The 22,851-nt window shown below is 47.8% G+C and overlaps 1 protein-coding gene across 2 annotated transcripts in view; it reads right to left on the bottom strand.

Annotated features, from left to right (window-relative positions):
• PEX5 (peroxisomal biogenesis factor 5) overlaps positions 1–22,851 on the bottom strand; it is a 349,012-nt gene that overhangs the window by 202,541 nt on the left and 123,620 nt on the right. For both annotated transcript variants that reach the window (XM_069650617.1, XM_069650618.1), the window contains exon 3: positions 3,960–3,995. In XM_069650617.1, coding sequence (XP_069506718.1) covers positions 3,960–3,995 — 36 coding nt within the window. The remainder of the gene's footprint in view (positions 1–3,959; positions 3,996–22,851) is intronic.

Genomic DNA, 22,851 nt, shown 5'->3' with positions numbered 1-22,851 from the left:
TCCTGGAAGGTTCCCTATCCTTCCTTTTACGATCACCCGGGCTCGAGGGCGCGCGAGTGTCGGGGCGATGACGCTCCCGGCCGACTTCCGAAGAAGGCGCGGACCGAGGCTTTGCTTTCTCAAACACCTCCATCATTTTGACCCTAAATGCTTCCCACTCTTCGGAAGACGAATGTTTTGTGGGGCATTTCATTTTCAGAGACTCGTCTGACGACGAGGTGGAGGGAGATCTATGGCGTCGTTTCTTCGACGAAGACGACGAGCGATGACAATCGCTTCGAGATCTGGATCTATGCCTTTCGCGTCGAGGAGATTCTTTCTCCCATGAGGTCTCAATTCGACGCTAGAGGCTTTCCGATCCTTCCGACCTACCTGTAGCTTTCCTCTCCTTTCTTGTTGTGGCCTTCCCCGGGACACCACAAACACTTGTGGTGCGGGTCCGTGATCGACATTTTTGAGCCGCACGACTTGCATTTCTTAAAACCCGATCTCGGGGTCGTGGTCGGCGTCGATGATGAGGACATAATTACTTCTCGTAATATTATATTTCCTGACAGAACTCAAGGCGTGCCGAATGTCCGAAGCAACGTACTGCGGAAAAACAGAACTGAGGCCAACGGGTGCCGCGCGTGCTACTTATACACCCGATGACATCACCGGAGGCCTTCGAGGGACCATCGACTCAACGACATCGACGCACGGCGCCCTCTGCCGAATGTTTTTTCCAAAAAGCAGCAAAGCTGGATGGAATACATCTAAGATGAGGAATACGTTGGAGGACACAATCCACTCGAAATACAGTTTTGTAAGTGAAAGCGAAACTGTTTTCCTTTTTACTGAGGATTCCTAGCCTGACAGGGAACATACATGAGCATGTGAATCGGGGGCGTTGCTAGTGGGGGCCGAGGGGGCATAGCCCCGGATAGAAGCACAGGGTCTAGAACCAAAAGGCTAGCTAGCCCAGAGTCCCGACAGTACCGACATTAGCGTAGCCCCGGATCTTTTCCAGACCTAGCAACAGCCCTGATGTGAATTCATGCCAGACCTCACGCTGGAGAATATGCCCATTATTAGCTCCTGCCTTTAAGGTATTGTAAAGTACAAAAAGCACACACCCCCTTAATGCAAACTTTCATGTAGTGGAAATAAAAAATTTGATTAAGGTGCATATTTATGGCAACCTCATATAGCCAAAACAGGTGCAATGTTATGTGCATATTTGAATGGCACCAGTTGTCTTGGGGGGTCAAGATTTGCTCCAGGTAGTAGGCTGTGTTAAGGTAACCCAGCCCCTCTAATTGACAAACCTGATCCAAATATCACCTTGTTATTTTGACTCCTACGCCTAGTTACGTGAAGAGTCTGCCAAGAATAATCCGGGGAATTCGGTTAGCTTTTCAATAATACTATCAGGAGCTGGCAGCAGAGAACAATCCCCTCCCTCCTACAGACAGTCGGAAGGCCGGACGCACCATCCATGTTCAAACGAGTATCAAATATTTGCACAACTTAACCAATTTATATTTTGTCCCCAGGCATCCTGCCTGGACAAGAAGAAAAAAAACAAACCAAGGCAGACATTATTCCAGGGCAATTTGTAATGTACTTTTCACCACGTCTCGGACACGATTATACAAGTTTTGTAAAATGTGAAATGTTCCTTTTTGGACGGAATCTGTGCCCACATCGAACCACAATGATGAGAAGTAAATCTCAGATGACCGATGCGTACTGGTATTGATTGGTGTCAAGATCCGTACAGCAATCGGGGCAATCTTGAGACCGGTGCTAAATGGCCCAATATCCCCTTTTGTTCATCCAGAACCTTCCTTAGGACAGTGTTGGAAATCAATTACGTATATGCCTAATGTTGGCTGAATATTGTTGTATCTAAGGTCTGTTCCTGAATGCATGTCTGGTGAGTGGTGAGGTCAGTGTGGAATGTTAGCATGGAACCTTGTGTGCCTGAGCAGAGTGTTGTGTGAGTGGGGTTCTAACCCAGGCCTTGGAAAGATGTATCCTGGGTGGTGGGAACCAGTAGGCTCTCCCAAAGTATCTCTCTTGATATATACCCGATGTAACCCGATTACTTGATGCAGATAAGAAGCTTAATAAACCTGTTAACTATACCTCAGAGTAAGCTTGTTATTGGGAAGCCTGCATCACAACAAATATATACATCACTTGGATATCTTTCATGGTCATTTTGAACCAACCTTACTAACACTTTGAGGAAGTCACTTATAATGTGTTTAATGCTGCAATCTGTCCCCGTTTCTTACATAAAAAATTATCATCTTCAATACATTCACAATACTCTGATACCACTAGGTATTTGACTCCTTGATTTTTGGAGCAAGGCGCCCATGCAGACCTTGTGTTTCTGTTGTGTTCCTAACTAATCTCTAGCGGGACTAGCGAACATTTCAAACTAAACCCATTAGCTGCTCCTCCCCAAACCCCCCCCATCTCTTTACTATGGAGGAGATAGGGCGTGAGCTACAGTTTCGAAGGCTGCAGATCGGCCAAGAATGAGAAAAGAAGAGAATTTGTTCTGGTGAGCTGCGCCGAGGTGGTGTTTGAGGATATGGATAAGTGCCCTTTGAGTTGAGTAACTGCTGCAAAACCCAGAATCAGAAAGACTATAGAAACTAAGATAGTGAGTGATCCTACCGAGTACACAAGTTCAAGAGCTCTGGAGTAGCAGGGGACAAGAGACCGGTCAATTGTGGGAAGGACTATCTCGATTAGCCAGGGCTTTTTAAGGATGGCTGGAACAGTACTCTTTTTAAAGTAAGTGAGGGAAGATCACCGGAAGAGAGAATGTGAGAGGGTAGAATCACCATAGAGGTGCCATTTGTTTAATGACTTGTACTGTGCAAGGATCAATAGGTGCAAAGGAAGGGGTTTGCTGTGCAGAGAACAGGTGCTAGTTCATTGGGTTAGGTAGGGGAGAGGGAGCACAAGGCTGCAAGTTGAGGAGTCAGAGGAGGAGAAAAGGAAGAGGGGGAGGGAAGGATAGTTGTGTGAAGGTGTCACGGTTCTTGGAAACGTTAGAGAAAAAGCAGAGGCGTTGCTAGGAAGGAGCTGGGGGGCTGTAGCCCCGGGTCTTTTGGTTGTAGCCCGGTATAGACGCTCAGGTGCTACAACCAAAAGGCTACCTAGCCCAGAGTCCAGACAGTCCTGATATTAGTGTAGCCCCGGTTCTTTTCCAGACCTTGCAACACCCCTGAGAAAAAGTAAATGTCAGAATCAATGGCAGAGAGGAAGGAGGAGATGGAGCGGGGGTGCCAGGGAACTGCATGGTTTGGAGGTTACAGGATAGTTTTCAGCGGCATGAACAGTATTAGGGAATGAGCCAAGTAAAATAGTGGAGCATTGTCTTGCAGGTGGTAAGGAAAAAGATGGGGTGGGGTGGGAGAAGCACAAAGGCTTATGCTGGTCTTAAGTAGATGGATCAATAGTTATCAAGGGGTAGAGGGTGACTGGTGAAGGGAGAACATGTGGGAAAGTCAGTCAGTGTTGTTAAAAAGTTAGTGTGAGACAGAGTGAAATCAGTCAATGATTATTTAGGGAAGAGGGCAAGGCGGGAGGACTAGAGCTATGCTAGGGAAGGAATCGGGGTTAGAGAATGATGGACTTGAGGAGAATGCGGTTGAAATGGTTAGCTTCAGAAATGTCAGGTTGGTTAAACAGTGGCGGGTGAGCAGGATGAAAATGATTGCAGAGTGCTTTGAGACTGTAGACTGGAGGCACAATTGTGAAGACTGGCGATTCATTCTTTATTGGGAGGCTCCAAGTAGTGAGGATCAGAGGAAAGTAAGAGGTCCAGGGCAGAGAGCACAAAGCCAAAGCAGGGTAAGAATGTGAGGGAGCATGAAGGGGTTACGGAAAGCAGGCATAGGCAAAGAGGGCAGACACCGACTCATCACCACCTGACTCACACACAATGTACTCACCTCCTCTTCGGATGCACTTCCTAAAGGCCTCAGCACCTGCAAGATCAAAACCATAAGAATGATTAATGTGAATAAATGAGCATGCTAAAAAAACACCACAGAGGTAGGTGGAACTTCAAGTAGCCCACCCCCAACCTGGTTGCTAAAGGCAACAACCTATGGACATTCTCAAATGCTGTTGTAGTAAGGTAAATAAAAAATGTGTTAATCCATCTTAAAAAGAGAGGCTTTCCCAAATATAGGACACACTGAGACAGGTACACTTCTACCAGGGTATTGAAGCAATGGGTGACAGCCCTTTACAGCGGCTGGGTCCTGCGACATATCTTTAAGAGCTGGCCAAGTCCATAGATGTTCTAGATAGATTGGAAAGTGTCTTTTTCTGCCAAGGCTAGAGAGGGGTTTTGCAAAATCCAGAAGGTTTTTCAATTCTTAAATTAAAGGTTATGTTTGGCCTTCTCCGATCAACCCACATACCTGACTGCCCAACCCCTCATTCACAACAAATTGGATCAGGCATAACGTAGCTGCTGCAGACACAGACTAGGAAATTCATCCATATTGCTCATTCTTTTGTCTCAATCATCTTTGTGATGCCCAGTAGAAGTTTTGCCCGATTTGTTAAAATGTTGGTTTGAGAAAAATGTGGGGGGGATAGACTATCCTTACAGTAGCTGGAGAAATACAGGATTCATGCGAGTGCCTGTGACTCGCACAGTAACATTCTCAAATATCACGATCACACAGAGTGGTGTTTCTAGGTGACATTCCTTTATGAATACAACTTGCTAGGTGCCTTTTAATCTATACCGTTTGGCTCTAGGTTTATATTGTTATTAGCTTCAAAAGACAGACTATGTTTACATCTATCAATTGCGATTATGAGACTGCATTTGTTGGGGCTCTCTGTAAAGCCTATGAAACCTCAGTTGTTGGACCGGATTGTGCATTAATGTATAGGTCAACGTGGCTTTAGATGTCTGACACTTATTGGCTTTAGATGGCAGAGCCCTCACCAAGGACCAAGCGAGAGCGGGCCATTAACGGCCCTGTATGGCCACCCTGAGCAGGAGTGATTGCTATTCACACCCTGGAGTTTGCCCGGGCAGGGCCATCCTAAGCTTTTTTGGGGCCCTGGGCAGGGACATCTTTGGGCCCCCCCTCAATCAAACCAAAGGAATTAAGTGATCAAGTGTACCTGGTGGCACCCAATCCCCCCACCCCACCGTGAGAAAACCCCATAGGTAGACATGCCACCTCGCAGCATTCAAAAATAAGCATGTTTACTCCCTTTAAGTCCCCTTACCCTCTTCATTCTTGTTCTAATAAGATTGATAAACAAGTAGCATTGGAAGGCCAACATTAGCAATCTACGAAGAGGGTACTTCTGTTCTAGTATAGAAACCGGATACTTTGTATAAATAGCATCCGGGAAGGTATGCAGCCTGTAGTATTAATGCAGGACTGTATGTAAAAGGTACAAGTAACCCAGAATAGGCAGAGAACTCACATTAGCTGCCTCACAGAAAAAAGTGCTCAAGCATGGATAGAGTAGACCAATTGTAAGGAAGGAGAAAGCTACACATAGCATAGCATGGATAGTGGAGGCAGAGAGTCTGAGATTAGAAGTGGGACATGGTTTTCAAATAGCATTGCCATTAGAGATCAAGGGAACAAGTGCCTGTTGTGTGCAGTATAACAATGCTCACTATTATAGTGGAAGCAACCCTATAGCCAGTGAAACCATGAGTGAGGATTTTATGAAGATCATACCCTGAGAAGGAAATCACACCAAGGGGCTGACAATTTTGAAAGGTTTAGGGACTGGCAACACAGAGGTTAGGCAATACAAGATTAAATGAGATGCCCAGGATCACATATTGCATAAGGGGTGAAGCTGTGATTTGTGCCAACTCTTTGAACACTTTCTTTTCCAGCTGGTACCATGTACTAAAACAATCATTTTATAAAACTGACTTGCAAAGTACACAAATCACATTTCCAAACCTAACAATTTTTAAAAACCGAAATATTACAGAAGGGTGTTGTAAAAAATGGGAATGATTCTAGCTACATTCTCTCCATCATCAAGGGAAGTATACAAGTAACAGCATACTAAATCGATGTGATTTAACAGATTTAATCTAGGTATGTCTTTTGTACTTTTAAGCTTTAAATACTTCCAAAACAATGGCTCGTGAAATTGTCATTCATAAACATGCAGAAAAACCTTTGACTTTTATACAAAAGCAAAAAGTTGTTTGTGTCAAACAAAGAGACCTTAAAATATGCTTGCCCAATGCCTACACCATCTGGTCCGCTCTCTCCTGTCTACCACCCCTTCCTCTCAAATGGCCTACATAAGAAGAAAGATCAAGTAATGAACTAAACGATGCCACCAGCATGCAAGAAGGCAAACCTCACAGAAGTCAGCACAGTAATGCAAGAGATGAACAAGTTACTCTCTTACCTGGTAACGTTCTTTCGATGGGATGGTCCGACGACGTATTCCATATCTATGACAGACTCCCAAAGCAGTACCAACATAAGGAGGTGGGAAAAGAATTTAGAATATACAAATTTAGAATGCCCAATCAAATTGCAGGGTAAAGGACCGCCTTGCCAAAGGCCAGATCCTGCCCATGGATAGAATTAAGGGAGTAGAGATGTACAAAAGTATGGACCGAAGCCCAAGTGGCTGCATCACAGATGTTACACATAGGAACACCCCTCTGCAGGGCAGTAGAGGCAGCCATAACCCTAGTTGAATGGGCCCGTAAGCCTACAGGAGGGTCCTTACCCGCCAGGCGGTAACATTCAGAAATTGCCAAGATAATCCATCTAGACAAAGTATGCTTAGTCACAGCTTGTCCCAAACACCTTCCAGCATAACCAATAAAGAAACTTAAAGCTCGCCTAGGATCTAACCTATGGAGCCTCTCCTCGTCCTTACCAGGATGCGCAGGATGATAAAATGCCGGAAGAACAACCTTCTGGCTCAAATGAAATTCCGACACCACCTTCGGAAGAAAGGAAGGACGCACACTAAGGACAACCCTGTCCTTATGAAACACAGTGAAGGGTGGCTTAACTCACTCACTCTGCGAGCGGAAGTGACCGCAACTAAAAATACAGTTTTAAGAGTTAACAGTCTCAAAGGGCAAGAATATAAAGGCTCAAACGGAGCACCCATTAGAAACTTGAGAACAAGGTTCAAATTCCAACCGGACACCTGGAAAGATGACGAGGGAACACATTAATGAGCCCTTTTAGAAACTGAGAAATTAAAGGAATTTTTAAATAAGAACATTCCTCAGACGAGCGCTTAAATATGGACAGCGCCGCCAGGTAACCTTTAACGGTACTCGCTTGCAAGCCCCTGTGGGCTAAAGAAAGCAAAAGACAGAACCACAGGAATGTCACATGAAAAAGGATACACATTCTTAACCCTGCACCAGTCGCAGAACTTTCTACAACGGTAACGGTACAGGGACTTTGTCGCCGGCCGTCTGACTGAAAGCAACACCATCATCACGTCTTCAGGGAGGTCCCAATCCTTATACCTCAACCTTTCAGAAGCCAAGCGTGAAGGTTGAGGGATCTGACCTGTGGGTGGAGAACCTGACCCCCCTCTCGTGAGAGCAGATCGTTTCGGTAGGGAAGACGACGTGGAGGGCAGATGGACAAGTCGAGAAGGTCCGGGTACCACGTCCTCCTGGCCCATGCCGGAGCAATGAGGATCATCCGGGACTCGAAACTCCGTAACCTCCGCAGCACTTGCGGGATGACGGAGACTGGAGGAAACGCATACAGAAGTGGGAATGACCACTCCACTACGAACGCGTCTCCTAAGGCTCCTCTTAGAGGAAATTCCCGCGAGCAGAACCTTTCACACTTCCGGTTGACACTGGAGGCGAAGAGATCCACTTGAGGGGTCCCCCAAAGGGCGAAGATATCCAGGAGAATCTCCTGAGCAAACTCCCATTCATGAGAGATCGCGCTCTGCCTGCTCAGAGTGTCCGCCGTCTCGTTTTCGCCTCCGGCCAGATGAACTGCCGAGATCGAAATTTCCTGCTGGATTGCCCAGAACCAGAGCTGCATCGCCTTCCTGCACAGAGGAAGTGACCCTGCCCCCCTTTTTGTTGAGGTAGTGCATGGCCACTGTGTTGTCCGTCAGAATCAGGACATTCTTTCCTCGCACAGTCGGCAGAAAAGCCCTCAGGGCAAGCCTGACGTCCCTCAGCTCCAACAGATTCATATGGAGTCTGGACTCCGACGGAGACCAACGACCGCTGACTGTCAGCTCGTTGACATGAGCACCCCATCCCGTGAGGGACGCGTCCGTCACGATAGTCACCTCCGGCCAGGGCAGCCAAAACAGAGCCCCTTTCATCAGATTGACGGCCCACCACAGAAGGTCCTGGGCGACCGAGGGCGGCACCTGAACGGGGTCCGACATCCTGCCGGAGAACTGAGACCACTGGAGCTCGAGTGCCCATTGCAAAGATCTCATCCGCAACCTGACCTCTGGCACCAGAAGAATGCAGGATGCCGTGAGGCTGAGCAACCTCAAGAACTCGAACGCAGGGAGAATCTGGGCATGTTGGAACTTGTGCACCATCTGCTGACTGTGATGAGCCCTCACCTGGGGAGGAAAACACTGCCCCAGGGACGTGTCGAGCACTGCTCCGATGTACTGGAGCCTCTGAGTTGGCGTCTAGTGGGACTTCTTTAAGTTGAGGGAGAAGCCCAGCTTGGGGAGGGAGTGGCAGGTGACGGACAGATGTTCCAGGACTTGCTCGCGAGAGCGCGCCCTGATCAACCAATCGTCCAGGTAGGGGTAGACGTGAATCCCCCCCTTTCCTGAGATGCGCTGCCACCACTACCATGAGCTTGGTGAAGACCCTCGGGCGGAGGTCAATCCGAACGGCAGGACCCGATGCTGAAAGTGCGAGTCGCCAACCGCGAACCTCAGGTACTCCTTGTGCTTTGGATTGATCAGCACATGAAAATAAGCGTCCTTGAGGTCGAGAGACACCAACCAGTCCTGAAGTTGAAGGGCTTGGAGGACTTGAGAAAGAGTAACCATCTTGAACTTGTCCTTCCTGAGGAGTTTGTTCAAACCGTGATGGGTCTCAATCCCCCCCCGTCTTTCTTCTAAATCAAAAAAATAAGCGGAATACCATCCCTTGTTCCTCTCCGCTACAGGCACCAGTTCTATGGCGCCTTTCTCCAGCAGGGATTGAATTTCCTGCGCAAGGAGCGGATCCGGACTCTTCAAAGAGAGATTCCCTGGTGGATTGTTGTGAGGCCTCGGCCGGAAAGGAAGACAGTAGCAGTGGGCTATGATCTCCAGAACCCACACATCTGAAGTAATGGCACACCCTTCTACCAGATGCTGTGCCAGCCTTCCCCCAACCGGAGAAGCATGGGCCTCAGGACGGAGCTGAAGCGGCTGCGGTAGTGCCTGAGGGCAAAGAGGCAACTGCTCGCGCAGCCTTGGCACCTCGAATACCTTGTTTTCCACCTCTGGCACTCCTACGGTTGCCCTTTGACTAGCAGCTCCTCTCGATTTACTAAAGGACGAGTAATAACGAAAGGAACCTCCCCTCCATTGCTGTCCCCTAGGACGAAAAGGCGGAGGTTGATGTACTGCAGCACCCAACGACTTTGCTGCCGCTTTGGAGGTCTGCAACCTCTCAAGGCTCTCGTCAGCCTTGCTGCCAAAAAGATGTTCACCATCAAAGGGCATGTTGAGGAGCCGAGCTTGCACATCAGGAGCAAACCCTGACTTCCGCAATCACGCAAACCTGCGTATCACGGTGCTCGCCGCCATGGACCGGCTGACGCAATCAACCATGTCCAGACCCGAGTGAATGGACTCATAAACGGCATCCTTGCCATCCTGCACAATAGCAAGGAAACCATCCCGTTCCTCCCCTTCAGGAATATGATCAGCCGCTAGGGAAATACAGTTACACAGAGTGTGCGTGAAACGAGACAAGACACAAACGGATTTGGTAGCCTGAAGCGCCATACCCCCAGAAGAAAATACCTTCTTCACCCAGCCGTCAAAACGTTTGTCGTCCCTATCAGCACCACCAAATTTTCCGGAGTGGGGTGCGTGGTCAAGTAGCAGGGGTCGCCACTGGCTGGGCGATATTTCTTCGGCAAGGACTTGCTCACTGCCGGGAGACTCTCCGGAGAAGTCCAAGCCGCAGCCACCCTTCTCTGCAAGGCCATATGGAATGGCAGCACCGGGTCAGTTGGTGGACCGTGGTCCAGGATATCAGTCAGGTCATCCTGCTGAAAATCCCCAGTGGGGAGGGGGGGGCGGGCAGACCACCCCAGGTAATCCGTGACCCTCGACATCAGGCACCGATAAGAAGAGTCTGCATGCGAGCCAGGCTCACGCCTACCAAATTCCACTTCCGGAGGGGTGTCGAGCCCACTGGCGTCATGCAATGACTGGCGCAGTTCCTCGAGCTGGCTATGACCCAAAACAATGTAATCAGGGACCTCTGCAGGAACCACACCTTCCTCAGACCCCTCATCCACCTCAGAAATATAGTCCAGAGGCTGCAAAGAAGGAACTGAAAAAAGGCACAAAGACATGTTTTGCCTTAGCCAGAGCCTTTCTGGGGGGTTCCCCCATACCACGAGGCAACCCCGACAAAGCCGCCTCGAAAGGCGTTGAGGGCGTCGACGGAATAGGCGTCGACGTCGAGCGCGGCGCCGACAGCTGCAACACAGGCCTCGAGGGCGGAGCCCAAAGTGTGTCTCGACGGCCTGGGCGCCGACAACTTCTTTGGAGGCGGGGCCTCGAGAGTCTGTCGATGACCTCGGCGCTGCTGATGTCTTTCTCGAAGACTTCACAGGCTCTCGCGGTCTCGAGGGCGTCGAGGACCGGGACTTAGAACGGGCATGCCTAGAGCAACTATCCTTGTCCGACCGGGACCTCGAAGGCGCCCGGTGGTCGCGACGACTGCTCGAGCCCGAAGGCGGACGAGCGGTGTCTCTAGCGCGGCCTTGACCGGCGTCCTCAGACGGCGCGGCCGGAACGGAGCCCTGCGATTGAAAAATTGCCAACATCTCCTTTTGGAACGAATCCCATAATCGTGGAATGATTGTTGGGACAAGCTACCCGCCGACGGGCGGAATCCTCGGAAGAGGACGGGGAAGGCGACCTGTGACGGCGCTTCCTGGAATGCCTCGAAGAGGCAGAGGAATGGTGGGACCGACTCCCGGACCGAGAACCCGCAGACTCACAACGACGATGCAGGGAGTCGCCCATCGAATCGTCCGTCGAAAGACCAGTGGCACGTGACTTCCGGGGCTTGGCCACCTTACCGACCAACAGCTTCTTCTTACGCTCCCGCAAGGCCTTCGAAGTGAGCGATTGGCAGTCGACACAGTCGTCCGTATCATGGTCCTCCCCGAGGCACCAGAGGTAAGCGTTGTGCGTATCCGTCAGGGACATCTTGGACCAGTATACGCGACACTTCTTAAACCCGGACCGCGGGGTGGAAGAAGCCGAAGACATATTTGATAGCAATGAAGCAACAAGTTCGAAGAACCGAAATAACGGGATTCAGTGGAATCGAGGCGCGCCGAGATCTCCAAAAGCAAACACGCTCACGGAAAAAACGGAACTGAGGCTACGGGCGTCGTGCGTCCTACTTATAACATCCGGTGACGTCGGCTCGACTGAGGCACTGGAGGACAGCATATATCGATGTCATCGACGCAGGAAGATTTTCCAAAGCAGCACAGCTGTGGTGATTACTGTCAGAGCTATGGAATACGTTGGAGGACCCAATCCCCTCGAAATATGATTTGACCAGGATCACTATCGCCTGCTGGCAAAGCCAGGATACAAGCATGAACACTTTGGTTCAAAGTCTTTTATTCGCCGTTTGGACTAATAGTTTCTAATAGTTTATGCTCATCTTTGGAGGGGATTCCATAGGTTTTAGAACGCCCCTCTGAACAAACCAATTTCTAGACCATCACCATACAAATGACATGTTAATTTTTATAGCAACCCCCATCTGGTGCATGGGCATTGCTGATAATAGCACCTCTTATGCTCCAAAACCAAGTACATATGCAGGTAGGCTTATAAACTTCAGACATAGGAAAGGTTCAGCCAGCCTTGCTGCAATGCGCTCTTCTAATCTTTCATATGAACACACATCTGCAATGCGTGCTTAACACACTGAGCTAACGTCTGAACCATTATGGCACTCAATTTATCAATATGGATTTCAACTCTGGATATTGCACATGATCAACATAATTCCCACAAGAAGGAAAGAATGCTACAGAAGTTGTGCAGTACAGAACACACAAACTGTGTATTCCACAGTGAACACAGAAAACATTACATGATTAATTGATCAAGGCAGAATGTACTTGTCAAAACAGACAAACAATAGGTTTAGCGCCTCAGCAGCATGCCATAAAATCTCCAGGCGTGTGCTATTTAAGTCTGGTGAACAATGGAATCTTATTTTAGATCAGGCAGCCTTGTGGGGGGGCCCACTCCAAGGTGAGGGCCCTGGGCAAGTGCCCCTTTTGCCCTCCCATAAAGACGTCTCTGCCCCGGGTGCGAATAGTAACTTTTTATTTAAAATTGTCCCGGGAGGATAGCTCAGCGGCAACATGCTCGCCTTGGAAACAAGACGACATGAAGCAACACAGGATTGATCCCCGGGTCTGTGCTTAGGAACCTCTGGGTACTAAGCGCGTTATAAATATATACGCAACTTACACATATTCCTGTAACAGCGCCTCGATGCCCCTGTGCTGTGTGAGCGCTTTAAAAATACAAATAAATAGATAGGAGATTGGCCTGGCACGTATTGCATAAGCCCAAACTCCTGCTAAAAAAAACAACAACAAAAAAAACAAGATAGCCACCTCCATACAAAAAGGAATGCAGTCCCTTTTCTATTTCCATGGCACCCACAGGCGGAAAGAGCACCAGGACTGGCACAAAAAGCTCTGGCCGAGCAGGTTAAGTGGGGAAGGAGATGGCGGGGGGGGGGAAGGGTGGTGGGGGGGGGGGGAATCAACAGCGAGAGGCTCCCTGATGCCTCTTGACAATCAAAACGGAGCCACCTGGGTAAAGGCCTCGGGTGGCTGGAAAAAGTGGGTGGAACAGTGTGTGTTCTCGCCTGCTTTTCCAGCCACTAGATTGTTTGAACATCCTTCCCCGGGTGCGAACAAAAAGTTAATGACATGTTACTCCTGATATTACAGAGTGGTACATTTCCTCGCGATCAAAATACTTAAAAAAAATATATATATTTTTTAAAAAAACAAACACACACACACATATATTTGGGGGGTGGGAGGCCCACTCTGATAGTTTACCCTTATAACGCCACCTCAATCCTATCCCGACTCATTTTAACCCCTTACCTAAAAACCCTTTATATATTTATTTCATGTTTTCGGTATTATGGTACACTCTGAAACATACCACTCTGTAATATTTGATAAATTGACTGGGTAGTGTTGTTCCCTTGTGTCAGGAGAAGTTAAGAAAACACAAGGAGGGCAAACTTGCACACACTCAAGAACGCAGAAAAAACCTTGCATGCCCAATGAAGGTAGAAGTGACACTGACGGCTTATCACAAAGTTGTGTTTCCGTCATACGTGTCTGAAATCCTGCCTACCCAACACTTGCAAGTGTCATTTGGAAGCTCCCAACACTCATCCACCAACGGCGAGACAAAGAAATCACAATCTATTCTTGGACACACCTTGGAAAGTCCACGTCTGACCCGGTCTGTGCACGTCCCAATGCATATAAGATGAAAACTAAAATTCTAACATTGGAATGTTGGCGAGCAATTGTAAACAGTGGGTCAGCAGCAGACCTTACCAAGCTTGATGCTTTGAGCACTCAACCTTTTTTTCCGATCCTAACCTGTTTTGGGGATTTATCCACATAATAATGGTACTGCAGCAATGGCATGGGGTGAGGGGGGGGTCAGGAGTGAAGGGGCTGTAATAGTTTCTATTGTACCTTACCCTTGTTATGCACACTCTGCTTCGACTTGGGCCCATAAATTGGACATGGGCCAAAAACAACCATTACAGCCCTCCTTCCCAGAGACTATCGACCACTTTTACTCCCTAAAAATTGGCAAATACTCTCCCGCCCCCCAAAAAAAAAAAAAAATACAAATACTCCCAACAGAAAATAGGAAAATGACATGCACAATCTTGCACCCCTGCTTTCCCTCTCACAGCTCCGTGGATACCTTTGGACCAGTAATGCACATATTACCACAGGAAGAAAATACTATTTTAACTGCCTGATTGTATTTGTTCATGTGCACGAATAACTAGGTGCAAAGAAATAAATATTACAAAAACATTTCAGTTAAAACATTTGTACGTGCTTATAATATACCATCATTGGGAATCGATTTACATTTTTACTCACTAAAAAAACATTTTACTCCCAACTTAAAATACTTCAACTTTCAAATCCTATCTGGAGCATTGCTTGGACACATTTTCACATCCGCGTCTCACTCGCTTGTAGTTCTACATCCCTAGAAAACGCTAAAGGAAGCTCAGCTGGGAGTAGAGGGGTTATGGAACAGATCCATTAAGAAACGTACCTTACAATTTTCTGAGAAGCAGGTGTCTATTGAGGAGGCAACGTCTCAAGCGTTGCTCTACTTCCTTTGAGTGCTGGAACAGCAGTGGTGAAGTAATACGACCTTGACCTGTATTGGAGTCCTCTTCCCATGTCAACATGCCACCACCCCAACAGGATAAACTATCAATTGCTGGTGCAGAAACTTTGATCCAGTTTATGAAACCTTTAAATTAGATATTAGGCAGACATAATATTTGGAGTCTTACAACTGCAACATCAAGACCTGGACTGCAACAGATGTTTTGCCATGGGTTTGGAATATGCCTGCACACCTATTTAATATTTGGGCCTGTAATGAAGCATATGCCTGTGTGACAGGGTGAGGTGTATGACCCTGTCAGGGGCAACAGGGAACCCCCCCTAACGTGGAGAAGGCGGCCTGCCTGGGGGCATGCCAGTGCTGATCCTACCCCAGAAGCTGGGACTGAACGAACACCCGAGATAACCCGACCAGGGAAAAGCCTAAGACGAGATTGGCTCGAAAGGTCAGGTGAAGCAAGGGGCCAATAGTTAGAGGGAGGAACCTAGAAACCAAGAGGCCAGAGAGGACCAAGAGACCAGGTGGAAGGTGGACCGGAGTGTTAAGACGTTTGTGGAGCTGTTAGATGGGAGTGCAGTAAAGGTACAAGTGTTTCCAAGTGTAAAATGTTGAAGATGCAATTGTGAGTGCATGATGGAGTGAGTGACCATAGGGCATAGAAGGAGAAAGGTTAGAGACAGGAGGGAGTGGGCGTGGAGAGGGGGAGCGGGCGCAGGGAGAGGGAAGGGGTAGCGGGCGTAGGGAGAGGGAAGAGGGAGTGGGCAGAGGGAGAGCTAGAGGGAGTGGGCAGAGGGAGAGGGAGTAGGCAGAGGGAGAGAGAGTGGGAGGAGGGAGAGAAGGAAACAAATGTTGCACCACCACCTTGCAATTGAGTCCATCTTCCGCCTTAAATACTGCAGAGGGACCCATCTATTCGGGTGGGGAACTTGATTTGCATTGCCCCTGCACCTGCATCCAGAAACGTCAACCTAATATTCTTACAGCATTTACTCCAAATGTCAGGCTTTGCTGGGTCTTGGAGCGCCACAAAACTGGGACAGTCAGATACTGGACAAGAGGCCGAATGGATGAATTTAAACATGTCAGAACTTTTGAGGTTTGGGGCGAGCAACTTCATGAAAGGTCACTAGTACAGTTGAGAGGCACGCATGAAGGTTCCTAGATTTCATGAATTTGAAACCTGTTGAGCCACTGGTGGACACCAGTTCTTGAAAGTGGATCCACTTTTCATATTCCGTTGGGCCCCAAATATTTCTAATACTGCTTAGGAGCCAAGTTAGCCAGAGGACAGATTTGAAATGTGCAGTAATAGCCGGGTTGCAGATGTTTCCCCAAGCACGACTAATCACAGCCAACTTGAACATGATGATCCCAATCATTAGTTTGAACTGTATATCTAGAGATTAATGTAGTGCCTTGCAGCCAGATGAACAAGTGGGTCAGGTTTCCATTCTGCCCTTCAGATTAGTAAAGGGGTTGTCCAAGCACAAAAACATCAACTCTATGCAAATAACACGTCCTTGGAAAATGCTCATATGGCCAAAGCCCAAGCTACCACGTCAGACCTAGTCCATCTTTCATGAGAAACCGATCATAATTCATAAGGATTATTCAGGAATAAATAATAGCCTAAAAAATGTATTCCATGAAGAGCAATATGTTGGCTGGAGCATCCCATAACGAATAACCAACGAACATCCGGCCAACGGCACTTAGTAGTTTTTTGCCTCTGCCACACTAGTGAACATTCTTCCAGCTGAAGCCCAGATTTCAATGATGAGTAAGGACGGTTTTGTTAAGCTGAAGACCCTAAATTGTATATTTTCATAAAATAACCCCTCCCCACCAATAGAATGTAGGCGACTATGGTGTTGTCAAGGAGAGACTTTGCCAACACCTCCTACCTTTGTTTCTCCAAATAGTGAGCCTTCTGCGTCTAGAGGATACAGAATGCAGGCGCAGAGAAAGCGGCACTCCCCTTACCGCTGCAATGAGAGATTGGCACTGGTCAGTGGACAGTTGCATACATTTAAAATCACTCAGCGTGCCCTTGAGGCTACACTCCACCTTTCTGATTGTATACCAACATCACTGCATGCCTAATAAAGGAAGTACTCAACAAAAGCATTTTCCGCACTGGCAACAGTGATCCATAATCCTCCAACAATCTACATTAGACACTTGCAAGATAGTTTCGAATGAACTGTTATGTAGTAAGGCTCGGAAAGGATCACATGACAACAAGCGGTTTGCAGTTTTAACCAAAGATTTTGTTGGTGTACTTTTCAGGGCAGTGGATTGGTCCAAACACCTACAGAGACTAGAGCATTTTCTACAGACGAGGACGCTCCTAAAGCAAACGGCCAGGGATGAGGCAAAACAAAGTGGAGTATTCTCCAGGGTATCAAAACACCCCAAAGGTTGAATTTCGAAATCATAAAATTGTAAAGCTAAATCTTACAAGTACTTGTTCTACAAACCAATGTCCAAAGGGTGTGGCCAACAGAATGTTCTGAATCCTAATCTTAAAAAATATTTTGCCACCTGGCTACCCTAAGATATAAACACAAATGTTCCAAGGAGTGCCCAACAAAGGTGTTCACAAATCCTACTCTTAAATGCGTAGCCTGAACAAAACAAATACAGGTTCTCCTGGGGTTTTCTCACAGTCTGCCCCTCGCCTTTGGTCTTCCTGCTTTCAAGAGGCCACTCAAGTCCTCTCACTGGGTTTCTTAGGTACCACTTCTCAGGCTTGACTGCAGCCTCTGGGTTAGCCAGCTCATGCCTGGATTCCTGCCTTGCTACGTGCAGGACTTGTTGGGCTGCTTCCCAGCCTCCAACATCACAGACTATCAGACAGAACTCTCTCAGACTTTGGTTTCCTCGGCTTTCACATTAGATCTCACCCAGTCCTTGGACTTCAACAGCATTCACAGGTCTCTCTCCACCTTGGATTTATCAAGATTCACCATAGCAACAATTGGCATTTCTCCTCTGATTCAGGCCCCTTTGTAGGCAGATACCATGTTAGCCTCCTGCAAGGGGTCTTTTCTCAGCAAGACCTTAGGAACACTGCTTCCTTTTGGTTGTTGATGCTTGTTTCAGGGATACTTCTGCAGGTCTGTTTCTTCATGCCACTGCATGCCAGTTTCTTCCTGCCACCTCCCCTCTTGTGGGTTGGTTCTCCAGAGAAAATGATGCAGGCTTGACAAAATCTGTACTACCTCTTCCTAGGTAGTGGTTTTGTAGTGGGTGATCATCTATCACACACTTATTGGGAGACAGTTGTAGGTAGGCACACAATAGACAGCTTCACCTTCCACTTATAACTCAACCCGCCTCCAAACACACGCTCTCTTGGGTTATAGATCACCCGGTGTACCTCGCTATGAAGGTTGTGAGGGCAGGGAGTGGTAGAAAGTTAGGACAGAATTCCCAAATACCCTTAAGGAGAAAACACAAGGTTAGAGTAATGGGAGCACAAAAGGAATGCAGCTGTATAGTTCTTTTTAGTTGGTAAAAGCCCTTTTCCAGTACATCAGCAGGGTTGTGCGTGTTTTTGTGTAAAAAGGGGCAAAGGCAAGACACTATATACAACTTAAGTTACTCCTAAGCAGCTGAGTTACTAAAAAGTCAAACAAAAATATAAAAATTCCTTCAAACATAAAAAATAAAACTCTTTACAGAATTATCTACAAGTCTATACAGTGCACTGTATTAAAAAAAACTATTTATAAAAACTTTATTTGCAAGACGACCTGGCCAGGGCTGTCTAAGGGTCTCTGGCTGCTACTCTCTATATTCCTCTCTGCGCTCTCTTTTGGTGGCTCTTCTGTGGCAGATGGCGGCAGCAGCAAGGATGGAGGCCGCAAAGTCTTACTTGGGCTGGGCTGCTTAGCTAGATGGAACCCAGCACTCAGTTGCAGCATGGGGGGAGCAAGGGGCGACCACAGCACTCTTCACACCTGCGCCACGTCTGCCAGGTGTGGCCCCGGTCTCAGTGGGCCACCTGTAGGAGCGTGGCCCTTTATTTAAATTCAGCCACAGGAGGGCTAAAAAACACATCGAGTGCTCCCCAGGTATGGGAAGAGCCATTAATTCAGTGTGCCCCAGCAACCGGCAGTGTTCATAGGCCACCTGGCGGATGGCAGTGATGTTTCAGGCACTCCAAGGGGAATGCCAAATTAAAGGTGGCCGGCAGTAATGGGCACGGAGCGCCTCCAACCGTGCTGAAGGGTTCACGATTGGTGAACTGGTGCTCCGCTTGCGCCGGTGATACCGTTTATTTCCATATTAGAGTAAAGCGTCCCATACTCCAGCCCCTTCTTTCCTGATCCCTGGCACGGCTCACACTGGGAGTCCGATTTTGTTTATTTTTTTTATTTCGGGATCCCCGATGCATCTCCACATGCCAGGGATCCTTCCTTTATTCCCCCCTGATCGGGGGTTACAGTTTCACAGGTGTCCAGGAACAACAGAAGCACAACAGCTTCCATCCAATGTTTCAACTATTTCCTCTACTCCGGTTTCGTCTTGTCCTTTTTATACTTTAACTGTTTCGGCCTCTGGGATTTGCTGTTCATTTTATGGGTTGTTATTTTCTTATGGTTTGTACTTCCCTCAAGCGATTTTCAAATCCACCCAATTGATCCCGGTTGTATCTGTTAATGAGGTGCTTCACCTCAACTGGGTGCTCACATCCTTTGCATGCGGCCAATAGCATCACTGCCATTAAGCGATCTTTGTAATAAGAGTCAGCTACCTGCCTCTCATTCAAATCTCTATGGCGGTAATCTTCCTTTCTTCTGTGAGTTCGAGAAATGATTTCCTTCTGGTGCGTGGACGTCACACTTTGTGATTAGAACGCTGTGTCTTAAGCAGGGTCTGATTAACAATTCATCCAGCAAGGTATTGGCCTGGGTAACTTGCAATAAGGCAAGTTCTTCGGACAATCCGGAATCCACACATAAAGGGAGTTTTGTACTGGAGTTCTCCTGGGAAACTCAATTGATTACCTACCTGCAATGCTGCCTACCTAAATACTGTCCCTCACGAGTCTTCCGCTCACCTACCTCCAACCTTCTACGAGTGAGCCGAATCTCCAAGCAGAGATTTGGAGGGAGATCGTTATCGTCAGCAGGTGTCTCCCTCTGGAATAGCCTCCCTGTCACCCTCTGTCTTAAGCCTGACCTTCTTAAGCTCCGGAAACCCCTCAAGACCTTCCTCTTCTCCACATCCTTCACTCTCCCTCTACTCTGCTAACCTAGCTCTCTCCATCTCCCCCTGCTCTTCCTTACAGCTTGCTGACTGGCCGCCTGGTGTACCCCAGAGTCTCACCGGTCCCGGGCACCCCCTGCCGGTCCTCTATTGCACTTGCCACAGGGCCCTACACACCCACCTTCATGGCACTTCGAAATAACCCAAGGGAGTGTCTCTCTCTGCACTTACCCCAGTCTCCACCGACGGATACACTTGGACCTCCCTTACCCTGTGACCGTCTGTGCACTTGCATGATCCGTACGTACCACGCCTGAAGATCATCTGTCCTCCCTTGTCCTCACCCCTTAATTGCACTGGTAAAACTGCAGAATCGCTACCAGGCCTATTTGCTGTGCCTCAACTGTTAAATGTACTTTTACACACTTACTCTGCCTGCGCAGACTATTATGGTCTCAGAATTACAAGGGCTCTGAGCGACTGTTTTTTCCCCCCCTTGTTCCCAACCCTCCTTGAGCACTTTGAAACACTTTCCTGTGTATAGGCACTATATAAATAAACAATACAATATAATATCTCGGAGTGGTTTTAAGGATGGGATCGGCAACAGGCCCGAGAGCAAAATACTGCGGATTGGTGGCAGGCCCAACTCATTCCCTAGCAGTTTGGCCCCCCGCCCCCGTCCCCCACATGAGCAGTTTGTCCAACTCATGGGAGGACAAGGAGCACCACAGACAGTACACAACGCTGCCCACAGCAGCAGGGTTCATGAAGTGGGAGGATGCACAGCATGGTTTCAAGGAAGAGGGGGGCCACAAAGGAGATGCAGGGGGGCACCAAGGAGACGCGGGTATGGGCATCATATGAAACAGAGTCAAGGGGATTCTCAGGAGGGCATGGAGGGTTTGGGCAACCAATGCAGCAGGGTCAAGAAGTGTTCTCTGGAGGAAATCAGATGCAAATAAGAGAACCACCCCAGTGCTGGCCAGTGCTGGGTGTGTGGACAGATAGGGCATATCTCTAGGGTATGCAGAAGCAGAGGAGGAATGCCACAGAATGGGGGAATGCAATACCAGCCAACATATCTAGGGGGAACAGAATGAGTATTATGCCCAGGACATGACAAGGACAGGCACCAAACGCATATCCGCAGACACAACAGCCCATGACAGACACCACAAATGCAGGCGCCAATGCAACAGTACACAGATACCACAGATACTGCAGATGCAGGATAACACGCAGCCATCATACACGGCACAGCCAAACTACGGGACACTGGCACACACCGATTCCATGGAAACGGCTCCCATTAGGAAACTAAGGGTGGGGGGTTACTGTAGTGGAGGGCAACCCAATCTTAGGAAACAGAATGTCACCATACCCTCCATAGGACAGCCCAGAGACAGACCTGATGTGTTCCATCCTATCGATTACACCCAATCCAGCGTTTGAAGCACACATAGGGGTGACGATAGGTGATAAAAATATTCTCCTTTCCTGTAGACACAGGGGCGACTAGATCCGGCATTCGGGAAGGGATGTATAGAATGTCAGGCGATGTCATGAATGCTCAAGGATTTTCAGGGGCAATGGAATTGGTTCAATTTACAGACTATATTGCACTTTTGATAGGAGAGCATGACCTAGCTCTGCCCTTACTATATGCACGACAAACACCAGTGAACATAATGAGGAGAGACATTATGAGAAAACCTAACATGACCATCTCATTCACCGACAAGGGGATAGTGTGTTCCACACCTGGGATACACCTTCTGAACATGAGGGAAATAATTCAAGCTTATCGTGGACACAAGGTGTGCCAGCAGATGAGGAGCTATTTCGATATGGAACTGAAATAATAATAGCATGGCTCCCAGGAATTCAGGGAGAAATGTGGTGCATTCCAAATGAGTATTTATTCAGGCCAGAAATACCATTAGATGAGAAGGAAAGGTTGATCGTGCCACTAGAAATAGAGGCTGTAATAGTGGAGGACGACTGGATAGCAGTACATGGGACAGACGACACATGACGACCATGGCTATCAGATTGACTGTTACATATGAAGAAATGTTCAACGACAACAGATTAGATTACGAGATAGTGTTTGAAATTAGCATCACATACTGGGTGAAAATACATTACAGAAAGGTACCACAGAGAATGGTGATGATGCTAAAAGCACCGCCAACATTTCGAGGAAGAATAAGCAAAGGTCCCAAGCCACTTAGTGACCGCTAGCCCCTATGATGTGGGACTTCTGAAGGGGATAGGAGCAGTAAAAATAAAGCTGAAGCCAGGAGCCATTTTACCACAAGCCAGGCAATATCCCCTGTCAAGGGAGGCAGACAAAGGTGTTATGAGACAATTGCAGCACTAGTGAAGCAGGGCATCTTAGTACAATCGGAATCACTGTGCAGCACTGCAGCGTACCCTGTCAAAAAGGCGACAGGGGATTGGGGGGGGGGATGTCATGGTGTTTTATACAGGGCGCCCTCTGAACCATATTTTAGAAGCAGAATTTCCTATAGTTCCGAATCCAGCAACACTTTTGTGTAGGATTCCGATGGAAGCTACTTGCTTCACGGTCATAGATTTGAAAACGCCCTTTTCTCTATACCATTACATCCAGACTGGCAGGACAACTTTGTTTCTATATAGAAATAAGAAGTGGAAACATATAAGACTTCCCTTCCTCAAGGGTACTGCGAATCACATTCTATATTCAAAAGAGTACTTCAAATGGACTTAGGAAATATAAAATTAGAGCGCACGGTTATACAGTACGTAGAGATATTGATTTACAGCAAGACAGAGACACTGTGTAGAGATGACTGTGCACATGTTGGCATTATCAGCAGACAAAGGTTCAAGGTAGACAAGGCCAAATGGCAGTATTACCAGAAAGAAGTGTTGTACATTGGACAACTGATATCCCAAGACAAG

This window comes from Ambystoma mexicanum, chromosome 3p (assembly GCF_040938575.1).
Source record: "Ambystoma mexicanum isolate Mex_15411 chromosome 3p, UKY_AmexF1_1, whole genome shotgun sequence".
NCBI classification, from domain to species: Eukaryota; Metazoa; Chordata; class Amphibia; order Caudata; family Ambystomatidae; genus Ambystoma; species Ambystoma mexicanum.
The sequence above is the reverse complement of the archived record's forward strand: the minus strand, read 5'-3'. Positions and strand labels throughout refer to the sequence as shown.